The 15,987-nt window shown below is 49.8% G+C and overlaps 5 protein-coding genes and 1 non-coding gene across 6 annotated transcripts; 3 read left to right on the forward strand and 3 right to left on the reverse strand.

Moving 5' to 3' along the window:
• Positions 1 to 2,522: 2,522 nt before the first annotated feature.
• On the forward strand, positions 2,523 to 5,405 carry BDV38DRAFT_272857 (uncharacterized protein; the record flags this gene model as incomplete). Its single annotated transcript, XM_032057566.1, has 2 exons — positions 2,523 to 3,380; positions 3,438 to 5,405. The coding sequence occupies 2 exons, from the start codon at positions 2,523 to 2,525 to the stop codon at positions 5,403 to 5,405; spliced, it is 2,826 nt and encodes a 941-aa protein (XP_031911389.1).
• A 597-nt stretch (positions 5,406 to 6,002) lies between these two features.
• Positions 6,003 to 8,763, forward strand: BDV38DRAFT_294661 (pyridoxal phosphate-dependent transferase; the record flags this gene model as incomplete). Its single annotated transcript, XM_032062540.1, has 6 exons — positions 6,003 to 6,020; positions 6,090 to 6,697; positions 7,444 to 7,573; positions 7,636 to 7,956; positions 8,143 to 8,650; positions 8,708 to 8,763. The coding sequence occupies 6 exons, from the start codon at positions 6,003 to 6,005 to the stop codon at positions 8,761 to 8,763; spliced, it is 1,641 nt and encodes a 546-aa protein (XP_031911390.1).
• Positions 8,764 to 8,855: 92 nt separating this feature from the next.
• BDV38DRAFT_t166 lies at positions 8,856 to 8,929 on the forward strand. The gene has a single exon. It is a non-coding gene; the product is annotated as a tRNA-Val (tRNA).
• A 1,770-nt stretch (positions 8,930 to 10,699) lies between these two features.
• BDV38DRAFT_252613 (putative serine/threonine protein kinase) lies at positions 10,700 to 14,372 on the reverse strand. Its single transcript, XM_032055146.1, has 3 exons — positions 13,007 to 14,372; positions 12,858 to 12,955; positions 10,700 to 12,809 (listed from the first exon to the last, which is right to left on the reverse strand). Exons 1-3 carry the CDS (start codon positions 13,908 to 13,910, stop codon positions 10,812 to 10,814), a joined length of 3,000 nt encoding a protein of 999 aa, XP_031911391.1. The 5' UTR covers positions 13,911 to 14,372; the 3' UTR covers positions 10,700 to 10,811.
• Positions 14,373 to 14,631: 259 nt separating this feature from the next.
• Positions 14,632 to 15,497, reverse strand: BDV38DRAFT_252615 (uncharacterized protein). Its single transcript, XM_032055147.1, has 3 exons — positions 15,426 to 15,497; positions 15,254 to 15,336; positions 14,632 to 15,196 (listed from the first exon to the last, which is right to left on the reverse strand). The coding sequence occupies exon 3, from the start codon at positions 15,077 to 15,079 to the stop codon at positions 14,693 to 14,695; it is 387 nt and encodes a 128-aa protein (XP_031911392.1). The 5' UTR covers positions 15,080 to 15,196; positions 15,254 to 15,336; positions 15,426 to 15,497; the 3' UTR covers positions 14,632 to 14,692.
• A 146-nt stretch (positions 15,498 to 15,643) lies between these two features.
• On the reverse strand, positions 15,644 to 15,952 carry BDV38DRAFT_284967 (uncharacterized protein; the record flags this gene model as incomplete). Its single annotated transcript, XM_032060382.1, has 1 exon — positions 15,644 to 15,952. One exon carries the CDS (start codon positions 15,950 to 15,952, stop codon positions 15,644 to 15,646), a length of 309 nt encoding a protein of 102 aa, XP_031911393.1.
• Positions 15,953 to 15,987: the final 35 nt, after the last annotated feature.

Consider the following 15,987-nt stretch of genomic DNA (forward strand, 5'->3'; position numbering starts at 1 on the left):
CAGGTGGCAAAGCTCCGGGACATATCATTTCCCTGGGAAGAAAGGTATTGGAAAGGAAAAGAAAAGAAAATAAATAACATATCGGATTGATCAAGGGTGCTATGTCACGCACGATATAGTATCTCATAGCGTGCACTAGCTCTGCATAGACCTCAAAGGAATACGACCTGCGGACTCGGGCAAACAAACAGAATCCACGATTGGATGAATCAACTCTGCTGAGTTCCAGCCAAGATTAACTGGTAAGCGAAGTTCGGAAGTTCTTCCTTTCGTACGATCGGAGAATATAGGCTCAGTCGTAAAGTATGAAGGTGGCGCATTTTACATGGATATATTCACTCCCGCATACTTGGATGACTTTCCACCTATCCTGATGCTTGTGATGCTCTCCAGACCTGCATGATACTTTGTTATGCAAGGGAGGGGGTTCGATGGCTGAGATCTCGCCCTGTCAGTTTTGGTCCTCTGTCTTTCTTTCTTTCTTTCTTTTTTTTTTTTTTTTTTGGTAATCTTTTCTTTCTGCAATCTCGCTACCAAAGTTTTTGGATATGACGCCAATATGTTCAGAGCCCCCCTTGGTACAATTTTTTTTTTAAAAAAATTTCTCTCCCCTGTCGGTGATTGTGCAACATGATAAAATGGACACGAGTTGACGCAGTGCGACTCTTGCAGGTCGGCTGAAGGAAGTAATCATAGGCAAGTTTGCTACCAGGGCACGACTAGTAGTTCTTCAAGGCTCTGGTGGGTTATACAGCATATGTATATCACTGCACTGTACATAATACTTAGGGCTAGGATTATAGTAGGAACACCAAATGAGAAAGCTCTCTATTTCGAGCCGGTACTTTTGATTCCTTCAAAACACAGAAATCAATATCGATCGATATACTCTGTACATAGCGACAGTCGTCTAAGTTCTGGGACTCGTAAGGGCGTATCTCTGGACTGGTTCGTTTAGGAAAGTCGGCAAGGGCCCGGCCGCGACTATTTTCGTAATCTCTCTCAAATCTTAATAGTCAGTATAAATAGGTTTGTGACCTGTCAAGTTAGAAAGTCCCCGTCCATCGCACAAACAAATCCACTTGGTTGAGATCGCTGTGCATCTGTCACATTGGTATAGTCTATTTCTGATCTGCGTCTCTCCCCAATAGCCACTACTGGCTTGGTGGCTTTCAATTCCCCGTCTCACTCCCTCTCTTTCTTCGATCCTTACGTGCCCAATTTCGATTTTTGGATTTTTCGTGGTTGTTTTTCCTAATCTGATCATCCCCGAAAGATGATTGACGTCGTCCACATCGTTATCAAGGTGTATCCTGCGTTCTCAAAAGGGGCTCGTTTCAGTTCCGTTATGACCTCAATCAACCCCTCCAGGAGTTGAGAGTCAGGGCATCCCTTGCTTGTAACGGCTCTTGCACACTTTCTCATCGGGGTTTTTATTTTTTTGTTCCCCCCTCTTCTGAGTTCTTTTCAGAAAAGGAGGCCTGCAAAGATGTCACACACGAGAATGGCGCCAATGTTGAGCTCGTACCGTGGTTTCTCACGATATAGTCGCAAACGAAATTCTTTGTTGACTATAAGTAGTTCGACAGAGAGAACAAACTACGTCGGATCAATAGTGCTGACCCATCAATTTGGGTGACGGAAATCGCCAATGATTGTCACTGTGACAGGATCATCCTGCGAGCAAAATAGCTTTTCGCTACTCTTCTCGCTCTCTGGGGCATCGGTCTGTCATGTGCGCCACCTGAGGGCCCGATCGAACTACTAGCACGGACGGATCGTCCATCAACGTTTTTATATTTTGTATTTTTCTGTCTCCCCTGCGGTTTCCCTTTTCCGTTTTGGTTAGAAATGACTCCACTAGCCTTGCTTGCCGGATGCCCAACTGGGGGTGTCTCGCCTCCCTCGGCCCTTGGGGCTATGTGGAATCCTGGCATGGTGGAATGGCACTACTTAGATTCAACTCTATCTCTCAATCTATCGGGAACGAGGTCGGCTCTTCATTCGACCAGGTCCAAGGCGTCGCATTCAAGAACTAGACAGGATGCTCCCGGCTATGTAGGGTCGTGACAGGTCCAGATGTCCATAGAACTCTCTTTTAAGAAAGGACCCTCTCCCTGCGCTGCATCGTCCCTGGACGTAGGTTGATCTCTCAATTTCTTTTTTCCCATATGTCTCAATTCTCCATTCATTTCCTGTACATACATACCTTCATACGCATATACTGATTAGGCTTTGACCATCCCACCTCATTCTTTCTCTTCTGCCCTCCTTCTCTTTGTTTGATACCCCCAGTGCGAGTTCTTCTCTCTACCTACGTCATTCCTTTCATAGTCTCTCTGGAGGTCCTGACCTCTCTCGATCAAGGTGGATAAGGCAATAGTACCTTTAGAATCACGCTACGCACGTCTGTACATGCAACACACCACGAAGCGTCTTTCCTTGTCGACTCGCGTTGACATTTCATGTCTCCTGATCGGTTTTGAAGTCATATAGATGGCTGAGGTCTAGTCAATCTCCTTATGTTACACCAAATCAACCTACAAGAGAGCTCAGTCGCACCGAGTCCAGTAATCCCAACCTGCCGCCTCAGTCCTCAGCTGTCTAAACGAGGTCGCACCAGCATGTCTAACATCCCAGGAGGAGATATTCAACCTCCAGGATTGTTAAATATGCAGAACCGAAGTGAACATGTCCCCGATCTTGTACAGTTCTTCCAGGCACAGGATGCCTTGTCGACCACATCTTCGCAATCCGGTAGCGCTCGCGATATCTTAAAAGCGGGCCAGCGACGCCTGCGGCAGCTAGCTCAGCGTCCCAAAAGGGGAACAGACCCTCAGACCAAAGCCGAAGAAACGTCTCGCCAGCTACTAGTGCTTCAACAGGAGGGATTTCTGCCTGTGACTCTAACTCCCCCCAAGCCCAAGAAATCTGCCCCTAAGCGAAGTATTGACTCCACAGTATCCTCGACCAGATCTGCTTCCAATCTCAGCTTCCAATCGAGTTCCAGGAGAGACGTAGAAAGCATTGGACAGCCATGGCTGGAAGGTTCGCTGGAAAAGTTTGATACCCGTGAAATGAAAGGAGGCCGTTTGTCTTCGCTAGATCTACGGGATATCACGTCCCTGGTCGGTGCTGCGTTGCCTCGACCTCCTCAATTTGAGGACGTGACCCCTCCACCTTATCAGGCTTCAGCCCAGTCAAGCAATCATGATACGCAAGGAAACTCTTCCCATCCCTCAACTTGCCATACTGCAAATTCTACGACTAGTGAGCCACTGGATGAGATAGAAGCCTTGCCGAAGGTTCCGGAAATACCAGATCGAACGAGCAGTCATCACACCAGGATGTCGACCAGCACGTTAGACAACAAGCAACAGGTAGGCTGGTATCATTTAGCATATATAGATACTATACGTGATACTGACTTCCAACAGTCGGGTCACGAGCAACCGGCAGAAGCCAAGCCAGCAGGGCCCAAAGACGGCCCTGAAGCAGCGGACAGCAAATCATCGTCGTCTAGTACACCAAACACCATGCAGAACCATTCGAACCCGGGAGCACAAACACTGAAGCTTTTCCCTGACCCTATGCCTCCACGGATGCCTAATAAAGGAGCCTGGCGCATATCGAACGGTTGCCCACCCCCTTCCGTTAGATCCTTACCAACCACGTCAGCGCAACAAGACTCTTCGGCCGTTAGTGCTCAACCGAATGACAAGAACACTAAGCCTTCATCTAGCACCCAAAATCGTGACGCCGGCCCTGGAAGCCTGGGGTGTGTGGGTCAAATGCCTTCAGCGCAACCGACAGATCCAAGCAGAAACAGTGTGGCAAACCAAGGACCTGAAAAAATGCCGCTGGTTAGAAATGGCCGCCGTCCGGCATCCTTGCCCATGGGCGCAATTGATGCATTCCCTCTACCAGCACCTATGAGACCTCTGCCTGCGTTACCGGAAGCAGTTCCAGGCATTCGTCCTACTTACGGACAAGACACTACCGCCACCAAAAGAGGCCTTCGGGTCAACCAACAACAGCAGGTCCTTCAGTTACCATCACGTCCTACAACAGAAGGATCCATGGGCAGTGCTGCGAGGAGAGATAATCCTGGGTCAATAACTGGTCAAGCTACACCAAGCGCTAGCAAACCTGAGACAGCAACGGACAGAGGAAACAAATCTGCTAGGGCAGGTGCATCGAATTCTAAGTCTGTCACGTCCATGAGAGCCAGTCCAAGCCGAGCGGATAGGGTTCGTGCGCTGAAGAAGAAAGATATGTCAGCGAGCCGAAGCTACTTGCAAGACTCAGATTATCGTCCTCTGGAAGAAGGTCGGCAGTCTCTTTCCAGGCTCTCTCATACGACCTCATCCGAAAAATATGATGAGACGACAGCTGCTTCACGCGGCACCGACGAGGGAGTTGGGAGTCAATATGAAAGGGAATCTACAGATACCCAGTTGTCTACTCTTTCCTCTTCTGGCTCGAGATTTCCTGGGCAATCCACTGAAGCTCATGCTATTAGCACGCAGGATGGTAGCCAACTCGCTTATCTTAACGCTACATCATTGAACATCCATGAACCGTCGTCCCTGCCTGCTTCAAAAAGAAGTTCTCGGGTCTATCCAGGCGGTGGTACACGAAGCACAAGCGTCCTCAGTAGAAGGGTAGCTAATGATCTGGATCTTCACGAGCGCTCTGAGACCCCTCTCCCGTCTTCGGAAGATGAAGGTATGGATATTGGCATGCGCAAGCAACAGGCACATCCTCTGCCTAGTAGGCGACGGCGACCTAAGTTGGCACCCATTGATGCTGACGAGTCTGCCACACGCAAGACGCGTCATATGAAAAAGTCGTCGTCACACGACCACTCTAGGCCCAGAACTCCCCGAAACCACAGAAGGCAGGGCCTGGAGAAATCTTCCTCGCAATCACCACGTTTGCAAGGTAGTTACTACTATCGGGAAACACGAGGCAGTCATCATCGGCCTTCTTACGTTCGAGAGCTCGAAAAGCGCATTGCACATCTCGAGCACCAAAACAGAACACTTCAAGCTGCTCTTCTTGGGGCTCTCGGTGTGGGAGGTAAACAGAACGTAGAAGGTCTTCTCGGTGGATCATCCACCTCCCTCTCTACTCCCCCTACTAGTAGATCTTTCTCATCTATGACGGACTCTCCATCCAGCCTGGATTCCCATATCATGAGGAATGAGCGGCGTACGCACAGACGCCAAGCCGCATACCATCCAGAAACCTGGATTGCCAGCCCTGGCTCCAGCCGACGCAGTAGCTACAGCTCAGAAGCAAGTGCTGACATCCGGGAGTTGGAAAATATGATTGAGGACTTCGATTTTGGCTGGGAGTCGGATCAACCGAGTTCCCAAAGAGCACACAACAGCTCGAGATGAGAGCTTGCAGTACTTTCCTATGATATTTCCTTTAATTGTGGTGTTCCTGCGTGGTCGCTCTCTTTTCTTATGTCCCCCCTCCCCAACCCTTTGTCTTTCCCAGTATGAGCCCAATCCCCTTAGGGCTCCGTAGTCGTTCTTTAACACTGGACTTCTTTCGATTTGCATGACTCTCGCATCTCCTATTCTGTCTTCGGTGATACCATTTTGTTTTGTGTGTTTTGTGTAACTATTTGCTGTTGAATGAGATACCATCCAAGGTTGTTAAGACTTTTATTAGATCATATAGAAGTTTATATACTTATACTATTAACAAGGGAGGAGGTAGACCTGATGCCTGAATAACTAAGGGCATGTTATCGCTTAGTCATCCAGGCCGCGACTCGGTCGGAGTTTAATGGAAGATCGTCAACAGAATACCAAACAGCATTGATCTTTCACAATCCATAGACATTCGCGTGTGCAAGCTAGAAAACGGCCGTGGAGCAAAAGACATAAGCCTCAAGGTCCTATTATGAGGAAAGATTGAATATTTAAAGCGGTCATATATCTTACGCCTCTTGGAATTCACTTCGAACTATCCTGTCCCTCTCCAACATGGCGCATACAACAGCAGTAGGCGCTCCTTTTTTTCCCTCTGCTATACAATAGAAACCACAGCCGGAGATTTACTAAAGAAATCAGTCTTCACAGATTCCGCAACATGTCACCTCTCTCCTTTCGCATCTAACATCGCGCCCCGGAGTCCAGTCCACCTTCATCCTGTCCCGCAAAGATGGGTCCATAATTCAGAGCACGGGACTGCTAGCGACGAAACCCGCGGGCAACAGCAGTCCAAATGTCTCGCAGACCGATTCAACTGTCGAGGAAGAGTCGGAAGCTACTATGACGCCCGCAGAACCCTCCACCCCTCCAACACCGTCTAGCGCAACAACTCCTAACCGTCAAACCTCCTATCAACCGTCCCAGGGGGAAGCGCTAGCAGCTCGCATCTTTGCTTTTGTTTCCAGCGCTTCGGATCTAACTTTGTCGCTCTCGCGACCCCTGAATGAAAACGCCCACGGCTCCAAAACCGATTCGAGCGGCTTGCAAGAAGGGTTGGGCAATGGAACATCGCGGGACGATGGAGACGGAGAGGCATCGGAGAGAGAGGACGACGATGAGGTCAAGCTCCTCCGGCTGAGGACTAAAAAGCATGAGATTGTCGTTGTTCCGGATAAGAAGTATCTGCTCTGTGTGGTACATGATGCGGCGCACCCTGCGGGAAACACGAGTGCAGGTTTGCGCTCGAGGTAATGAATGATGTTTGTGTTCGATTTGCTTTCACTTCTTTGGACTTCTTTTCTACTGTGCTATTTTAATGTGCTCTTATTTGGACCTATCTTGGTTTGCATGGAATATACCCGGTTGGAAGCAGAGAGCTTCGTTTGTTCGCATGTTGTTTGTTTACCGGTTTGTTGAGCGGGCGTGTAGTTTTGGATTTATAGCAGAGCAGTTCGCATGTGGTCAACACGACCAACTTGTGGCAACCATGAATATAGATTTAGATTTCTCTATGCAACACCATGTGGCTTGCCTTGGTCTAGAAGAAGTCGTGGGAATGTGGGGGATGTGGTGCCTTAGGGCGCATTGTGTGGAGCTGCTTTACCCCTCTCACGCCTTATCGTCAGAGCAAACGCAATCTACATCTATTGGTACGCCCACCTACTTGAAGAGGGCTATAAAGCAGATCTGTATTCTTCATGAGGTTCCGATATATCAGCCTCTCCTGAGTTCATCGTAACATATTCCTCATAGCTCTCAGAATGACTCTCGATCTTGCACAGGTCCGATCTCGCTTTCCTGCCTTGAAGCAGGAGCAGGTCTTCTTGGACAATGCAGGTGTGTCAAGCTGAAATCGAAGCATTTGTGGCTTCTCCAGTATCCAGAGCTTTGCTAATCAGCTGAGAAGGGGGTAGTCAAGTCCTGGACACGGTGATTGAGTCGTACGTCTCCCCTGATATAAGATCGGACTGTGGCTGACATAGCCTCCATCTAGTATTACATCTTACCTCACAAACACCAATGTTCAACTGGGGGCAACATACAAGACCTCCAAGCTATCCACCGCTGGGTTTGCAAATGGATACGAAGCAGCGGCGAAGTTCATCAATGCAAAGCCCGAAGAAGTAAATGGATCCTCCTTTCATTCTTTAAAGTGAAAGTAGAACTCCGCTAACAGTCCCGATAGATCTGTCTTGGTGTGTCAACCACGCAACTACTACACAATCTCTCCACGGCATTGAAGTTTCAGCCAGGTGATGAGCTCATTCTTTCCAAATTGAACCACGAGGCCAATTCCGCCGCCTGGGTCAGAATTGCAGAACGACTAGGCTTAGAGGTGAAATGGTGGTCCGCTTCCAACCCTCAGAATCCTGTCTGTGATCCGAACGACTTGAAGCGGTTAATCTCGGAGAAGACGAGACTAGTAGCTTGCCCGCATGCATCGAATATCCTCGGATCTATTGTGGATGTCAAGGAAATTGCGAAGATCGTGCATCAATCTCCTCGGGTACGACACCTGCCAACCTGAAACTGATGTAATGCTTACTTTAATCCTTTAAGGCCCTGCTCTGCGTGGACGGCGTTGCCCTTGCGCCTCATCGCCAAGTCGATGTCAAGGATCTTGATGTCGACTTCTACGTGCGTATATATTGCTTATCTCGGCAAGGTCACAGAGGCTGATGATTCCAAACAGGCCTTCTCATGGTACAAGGTCTACGGGCCCCACATCGCACAGTTGTATGCCTCATCACGCATCCACGATCAGATCGACCCCCTGGGACATTTCTTCAAAGGCACCGAAACCCTCGACTTGAAGCTTAACCTGGCATCCGCCAATTATGAGCATGTTCAGAGCATTCCACGAGTCGTCGAATACTTCGAGCCTGATGTGTCTACATCGTGGGAAAAGATCGCCGCTCAAGAGGAAAGGTTGCAGCAGATCATCTTGGACTTCCTCAACGGTAACGATCGGGTCACTGTCTACGGAGAGCGCTCTGCGGATAGAAACCTCCGGGTCCCCGTGATTAGTTTCACCGTGCGGGGTACGAAAAGCCAAAAATTAGTAGAGGAGGTTGAAAAGCGATCTGCGTATGGGTTCCGAAGTGGCCATATGTACAGTCATAGATTGATCAAAGACATCATTGGTTTGGAAGACGTCGAGGATGGGGTGGTGCGGATCAGTATGTTGCACTATAACACCGGTGAGTGCTTCTGCTTGCGTACGCCATGATAGGTTGAAGGCTAATAGGACACTACAGAGGAAGAGATGACTGGTTTGGTCAAGGTTTTGGAGGAGGTTATTGCGATCTTGTAGTACCGTATATGGTATACTAGAGAAGTAGTGCAACCACTGCTAGAATACTCTTGGCTTGTGTAGTTAAATTATACCAACATAAACCATCAATTGGCCGGATGGTGTAGTTGGTTATCACGTATCGTTAACACCGATAAGGTCCTGGGATCGAGCCCCAGTCTGGTCATTACTTTTTTGCCTTTTTTGTTTTTGTCCCTTATCTTGTCCTTATCTTTTTGTATACCATAGCATTCATTTTTTTTATAGCTATCATCGTCAATTATAGCTTATAACCAGGCGGAAGAAAATCAATTGGCGCTTAATGCAGGACTTTAGAGCCCGCTATACCGGCCGATGTGATATCTAGCCTCCTTTGCATTCATCTATAAATTCTGTTAGAACGACACTAGTAGATAATATATATATGTGTGTGCGGATATATACATTGTAGCTAACACAACGATTATCTTTGGCCACTCACCCTGGCATACAAACCAATTCTAACACGAAGAACCAAGCCCAATTCAAGCAGTTGTCATTGGCTTCTTTTTCTTCCTTCCTTCTTCTTTTTTATTTCTTATTTTAAAGAGTGGCAACTTGAAAAGAACAAGGTCTTTGCAAGTGGGTAATTTAGACTTGTTATGTATATTCGAGATACTGTATTGTACATACTTGTTAGCATGAGTAGATAGATAAATAGATAGACAAAGTCTAAAATAGTAAACGTGCAAAAACATTCTAAACAGATAGTACCCCAGGAAAAACAACCACTAAGTAAACTATATAAACACCACACCACCTTTCAAACACCCAATTGCCATCCAGCAGCATAAACAAAGAAAAACCAAGAGAAAAGCAAAGAAATAAAGAAAAGAAAAAAAGAAGAAATCCCCCCTAAAACGACAAACACCAAAAAACACCTCTCCCAATCAACCCACACAACCCATAGAACATCACCTCCCACCACTCCCACTATTATCACCTCCCTCCCTCCCTTCCCTCCTCTGATCCCCAACCCCAAGAGACTCCATAACCCGATCAACCTCCCCCCTACACCCCGGAACTGCACTCCTCACCTCCCTAGCCAACACATCCCTAAAATCCGCAAACGCCTCTCTCTTCCCCTTCAAATCCTGATTCCCTCTCTGCACAAGCTCCACAAACTCTCTCGTATAGATATCCGGATTACGCGCCGCGTCCACATAGTCGATGATCTCCGGGGGAAGTTGAACAGAAGCCAAATTAGGGTCTTTGGGATTCCCGATCGAGATTTCCGGGTTTGTGGTCTGGTTGGGGTCATTTGGGTCGGGGAGGCTGGCGGTGTTTTTTTGAAGGGTGGCGAGGGTTTGGGTGAGGGATTTTCTGTTGTTGGTTTTTAATTTCATTCGTTAGTTGGTTGGTTCATTGGTTTCTTTTTTTTCGGGGGGGGGGGTAGTGTTTCTCGTTGGTGTTTCTGGGAGTGGTGATGGAGGAGGACTTGGGTACATTTTTCGAACGAGTTCTTGTTGAGTTTCCGGGCCGAGGTAGCCGTGGACTGCGGATTGGATTTCGAAGAGGTGTTGGATTGCTTCTTTTAGGTCGTCTGTGTTGTTTTTTTTTAATGGGTTAGTTGGATTGATTGTGTTTGGGGGTTGGAGTGGTTGGGTTTGGGATGGAAGGCTTACTGTCGACTTGGCTGAGGGTTATGGGAGCCATTTTGGGGATTTGTTGAGGTGAGGTTTAATTGATTGATTGATTGATTGATTACTGGAACTGGGAAGATAAATGAGAGTGGGATTAAATGGATTTAATGAATCTAGACTGCTTGAGCCGCAGTGGGGAACTCTGGGGTGAACTAAACCTGTTTGGGTAATTGATTATGATCTCACGATGGATACCATGTATTCATTTATTTTATTATTTTTATCTACGATAGTATTCATTAGGTCGACTGTGTCATATGGAACCATGCTGGATTATAGCAAATGCTTGCAATGCATGTCTAGTATTGACAATATATACGTATAGAACAAGATTAGTCCACTGTCTATAGATCCATACACCCCCACCCACACTGAAATCAATAATAATTACACTTCCTTTGTCCGGAGAGGGATATTGGGTATCTCGATCTCCGTCTCCATCTCTAGTCCCGACAGGCTGGGGAACCGTCGGCTGAAGTTGGCCTCCCAATCCTCGCTCGGCGTAGTAGGTGTGGCCTGGCTCCGCTCGTTGATCACCTCCGATCCCTTCACGCGCAGGCTCTTGGGCTTGGGAGGTGCTGCGGGCCGAGACGACCCCGTGCGCTGCGATTGCGCATAGCCACTACTTGCAGTCTCTTGACTGGGTATACCTGGCGTCTCCCACCGGTCCTTGACAGGCGACGCTTGTCCCTGCGATCCGTATAGGTGCCCCGCCGCGCGGGTGTTGATCCGCGGCTCGGGAAGAGGGTCGTTCTGCTTTGCCGGCAAAGCAGGGCTCATCTCCTCTGTGAACCGGCCATAGCCCGTTGCCGTCTTCGGGGGAGGCGCTGACTTGTTACTTTCCTCTAAGAATGACTGCACCCGGTTCTGGATCGACGACCGTGTATCGGGCCCGGGCCGGAAGCCCCCTTCCCCTCGTTCCGCCACCTGTCGGCGATACTCGGCAGCAGCGTTGGCGACACGCTTCTCCTCCTGGGAGAGACGTCGCCGTTCCAGCTCCCGACGCATCTCCGGAGAGATGTCGTCGTTCTCGGCGTCACTCATTTCGGCGGGCACCTCCACCAATTCGGACGAAGTGATCATGACCTGCTTCGGCTCTTCGGTCGCGGGAGACTGGGCTTTGGATTCTGGGTTGCTCTGCTCGAAGCGCCGGAATGCATCGCCAAACCGACCAGCAAACAATGTCTTGGTCCCCGACAGCGATAACGTAGAAAGACTCGACCGCTTGGTGTGTTTGGCGCTGCCACTGTACCGCTTCTCTTTCTTCCGGCTGCTCTCTTCTTCCCTCGCCCGGAGATAGTCGATGTCGGACGAGATGTTGGCCCGGTCTGCCTCGGTTCGCGCATGTTGCAGCGGCGCCCCCATGTCGTACGAGGGCCTGGGGATATCGAGTGAGGAACGTGCACTCTCAGAGCCTCGGCCAAAGTCATACCTGGGAGCGGCCTGGACGGACAATGGGCGAGATTTGCTGTTGGCCGATTTGGATCGACTCGTGAGCTCTTCCAACTCCAAGTTCGATGGTCGCATGCCTTCCAAGGAAGGCCGCGACGAAGAGGTCGACAGCTCGGAGATGCGATCCGCAGAAGTTCTTGGGTCCGCGGAGGGCTTCGTAGGGGACGGAGGGTTGAGGGGGCGGGAAGCTTTCTTGTCGCCGTCCGCGGGCCACGGTTGGCTGGAGGGCCGGCGTTGATGGTCGGACGAAGGAAATCGATAGATGGGGCGGCTAGGGGGCTTCAGCTCCGGCACCGACGGCGTCTGGGGTGGCGATGTCATCGTGCCTGTGGAGACCATGGTTGGTTTCTGCGGCACCGGTTGGTACAGAGGCACCTGCGACTGCTGGGGCTCCTCGCGGTAGTTGAAAGACTCGGAGGGGCGACTCTTGACGTGTGACGGTTGGGGTTGCTTCTGTACCGGTGGTTGGGGAGCTTGCTCATTCACCGAGGGAGAAGGACGTTTCGCGAAGGCCTCATCGGCCAAGGCGTTTGTGAGCCTTTGCGCAAGATTGTCATCCTCTTGTTTCGTCTCGGCGAACGCTGGCTCAAAGTCGAACTTGCCACCCTTCTCGTGCAGGATATCAAACTGATCCAACGAGGGGAACCGATTCGTGAACTCGTCCGTAGAGTCCCGCGATTTCTGGCCGCCATCCAAGACGGCGAAGGGGTCTGTGGAGCCACCACGGAACGGGGAGGGGCTTGGCTTTGCAGAAGTGTGCTGAGAACTGGCCGGTTTTGTCGGCCGCCCGCGCCGCATGGGAGCAATCTCTGGGATAATCTGGGTCTCCTGGATCGGTGGAGAGAACACTGCACCGACTTGCGGTGTCTCCGTCGGGGATGGCGGAAGTTCCTGATAACGGCGGGCTTCCGACGTAGAGCGATTCGCGTAGATCTACAGACATAAGAAACTAAGAACGAATCCAGTCATTGGGTAACTCACATCTCGGATTGGAACTTCTTTTCCTTGCATGCGGCAGACCTCTTGCACGACCTCATAGATATTTGGGCGCTTTTGCGGGTGCTCCTTCAACATCCATGCTAAAGTCGAAGTTAGTACCCCCCGCACGACCAACATTCAACTGAACTTACTGATGAGCATCCTGAGGCGGTCCGAGAAAACAGGGTAAGACGGGAATTTGTAGGTCGCATTCAGGATGGCCATTTGGCCCACTTCTTCGAACGGAGTTGTATAGTAGCATAGCTTGTATAGAAGTACACCTAGCGCCCAAATGTCGCTCTTCTCATCGATAGGTTGCTTGCGATAGACATCGATCATCTCCGGACTCCGGTACTGCAGCGTCGTGTGCCTCTGTACATCGTCCTCGATCAGGCGGCCCTCTGCAGCCGACGTCGCCGCTGGACGAGGGGGCGCCGCAGAACCGAAATCGCATAACTTATAGACACTCGAGGTCCCGTGTCGAGATATGAGAACATTCTCCACCTTCAAATCGCGGTGCAGCAAAGGGGGTTTCAGATAGTGCATGCAGGCCACGCCCTCGGCCACGTCCGAGAAGATCTGGATAATCTCCGGTTCTGTCAACCGGTGCTGCAAGCGCGTGTTCATGAAGTCGATCAGGCCTCCGCCCGAACAGAACTCCATGAGCAGGAACACTTCGTAGCCGCCCCCACGGAGCTGCGACGCATGGGAATCGATATACTTCACAATGTGTCGGTGTCCCTTCAATTTCTTCATTGTCTCGACCTCGGTCCGCATGTTCGCGAGCGCCGCTTTGTCCGGCACCGCGACCCGCTTCAGCACCGCCCTATCTGAACCCTCGACGGGTTGTGGAAGACGCACGACGTACACATGGGCAAATCCACCTTCGGAGAGGTACTTCTCGACGACCACGCGATGACTGCCGACCTGGACTTTGGTTCCTGGTAAGAAAGTGCCTGCCGGGGCGTTCACCGCGGCCAACGGATTATACGACGGAATCGGCCTATGAGAGGCCGCATGGCTCTGATAGGATTGGGGGTTCGAATGATAGGACATGGTGACTGGGGAAGCCCTCGAGGGGCGAGATTAAATTGCCGGTCGTAGGATAACTATCGTCGCAGCATAGAGGAAACGATCAGAGAGGAGGAAAGGTCCGGAGTCGGAAGTCAAGAAGGGCGACTTATACAGAGGACAGTTGGCGGCGGGGAGGGAGATAGGAGGAGGCGGTGGTGATTTGGGGGCAAAGCGGTACCTGATTGGACTCCGGTGAAAGGAGGACAGAGGTGAGTTGGCGGGAAAGGAGACAGGTGGACAGAGAATGAAGTTCTTCCAGATTGGAACCAACACAGCGTTTAACTGGAACTGGGAGAGGAAGAAGGAAGAGCTCCGACTGACCAGCAGTTTGACTTCGTAGTTTGAGAACGAACTTGGCTTTGGTTGGTTGGCATTCAGTCACGGGCATTTCCCCGAGCGCTGACTCAGCCGTGCAGGATCTCCAGGTTTTCTTTCCCCATGTTACAGATTCTGGACGTCTCTCTTCATATATCTCTTCTATGTTATGATTGAGAGAAACTTTCTTGTCGCAGTATCCATTGTTCTTATTCCGATTACAACTCGTCGAGAGTCTACAGGATTATCGTGATTCTTTCCCCCGGATCATCAGGAACAATGCATGACCTCGGGTCACGAGAACCCTGGGAATGCCGACGCTTCGGCCATGGAAACCGTGTCGGCATAATAATCAGCCAGCGAACGGCATTAGGACGCTAGATAACGTCCGCGATGCTCGCTGGAGTATGTATAGATCATGCTGCCTCTGGGTAGGCATGTAGTTTATTTCAATATTTCCTCAGAAGCACGTCTGAAATGGGGCCATAAGCAAGTCCGGGCCAATTTATTAAATTCGACATCCTGAGGTTCAAAGCAAGGCATTCCGTCAAATACCACCAAAAGTAGTCATATACTTTTTGGTCATCCGACCATCCATTCCAACAAGTCACATCTTCACACAGAACTGTCATCCCCGGGCCAAAACCCTGGCAGCGATCAAGGCAGCTGTCCCGACCAACAATGACGTGTCTGCCCAGGTCTGCGCCGGCAAATAATTTCCTACGGCGTTCCCAATCAATGTCTTGGCTATTAACGGCTCTGTAAGAGGGAGGTGGAAGCCGAGTGCACAAAAGCAGGTTGATCATAATGACCATGTAGAGGACAACAAATCTCATGCAGCGGACAGCCCACGGAAACCCTAAGATACAATGTCAACACAGCATGCCCACATTCGGAAGAAAGGATCCAACCTATCTTTGGGGTCAAATGCTTACTCTTCGGACCTTTCCACCGTGCTGTGTACCCGTAGCTGCAGTTGTCATAACGAATACTGACTCTTAGCGAAATAGGTGGAAAGCACAATCACACTGGGCAACCACATCAGACCCTGTTCGGTCCCGATGCACAGGCCCTGTGCGAAAAAGAGTTGCCAGTATGTATTTGGCCGCTAAGTTGGTCATAAACGTGCCTTTCAGAATTAACTTCTAGTTTTATATTTCTATCTAATATACCAATAAATAGATCACTATAATTAAGAGCATTGAGCCCTAATTCTCTATTATCTTATTATTTATAGACAATATTAGGGCCAAGATATAGAAGCGCGGCAGTTCTTGAGAACTGCCTCAATAGAAGATAAAATTTCTATTTAACATCATATAAAGCCTGTTTTGGACCCGAATTCCCACCGCTCCATCCCTGCAATATTCAACGCCAACATTGCCTTAGTTTTCTGAATATCACCAGTAGCTGGCCTTCTCTTTTTGAAGCACGTCACCAGCCCGTTGTGCCTTGAGAGATGCATTTCGACGGGCGTTCTTGGCCGGCATATCATGGGGCACTTTGTCTTCACGATTGGCTTTCTTTGCGGCTCTGTATCCTCTCATCTGAGCGGCTTTATGAGCACTAAAAGCGGCCTTTTTTTCCTCCGTCAGCACCGCCTTACGAGCCCGGATGATCTCCGCGTTCTGTATTCTGTACATTTCAGAATAGGCTCTCTCCTTCTCCCTTCCCTCAGGTTCCTGGCTCCTTCGGCGCCGCCTCTCCATAATATGCTGATACAGGTTGAGGCACCTTTTCTTCC

Source organism: Aspergillus pseudotamarii (genome assembly GCF_009193445.1).
Source record: "Aspergillus pseudotamarii strain CBS 117625 unplaced genomic scaffold BDV38scaffold_44, whole genome shotgun sequence".
In the NCBI taxonomy this organism is placed as follows: domain Eukaryota; kingdom Fungi; phylum Ascomycota; class Eurotiomycetes; order Eurotiales; family Aspergillaceae; genus Aspergillus; species Aspergillus pseudotamarii.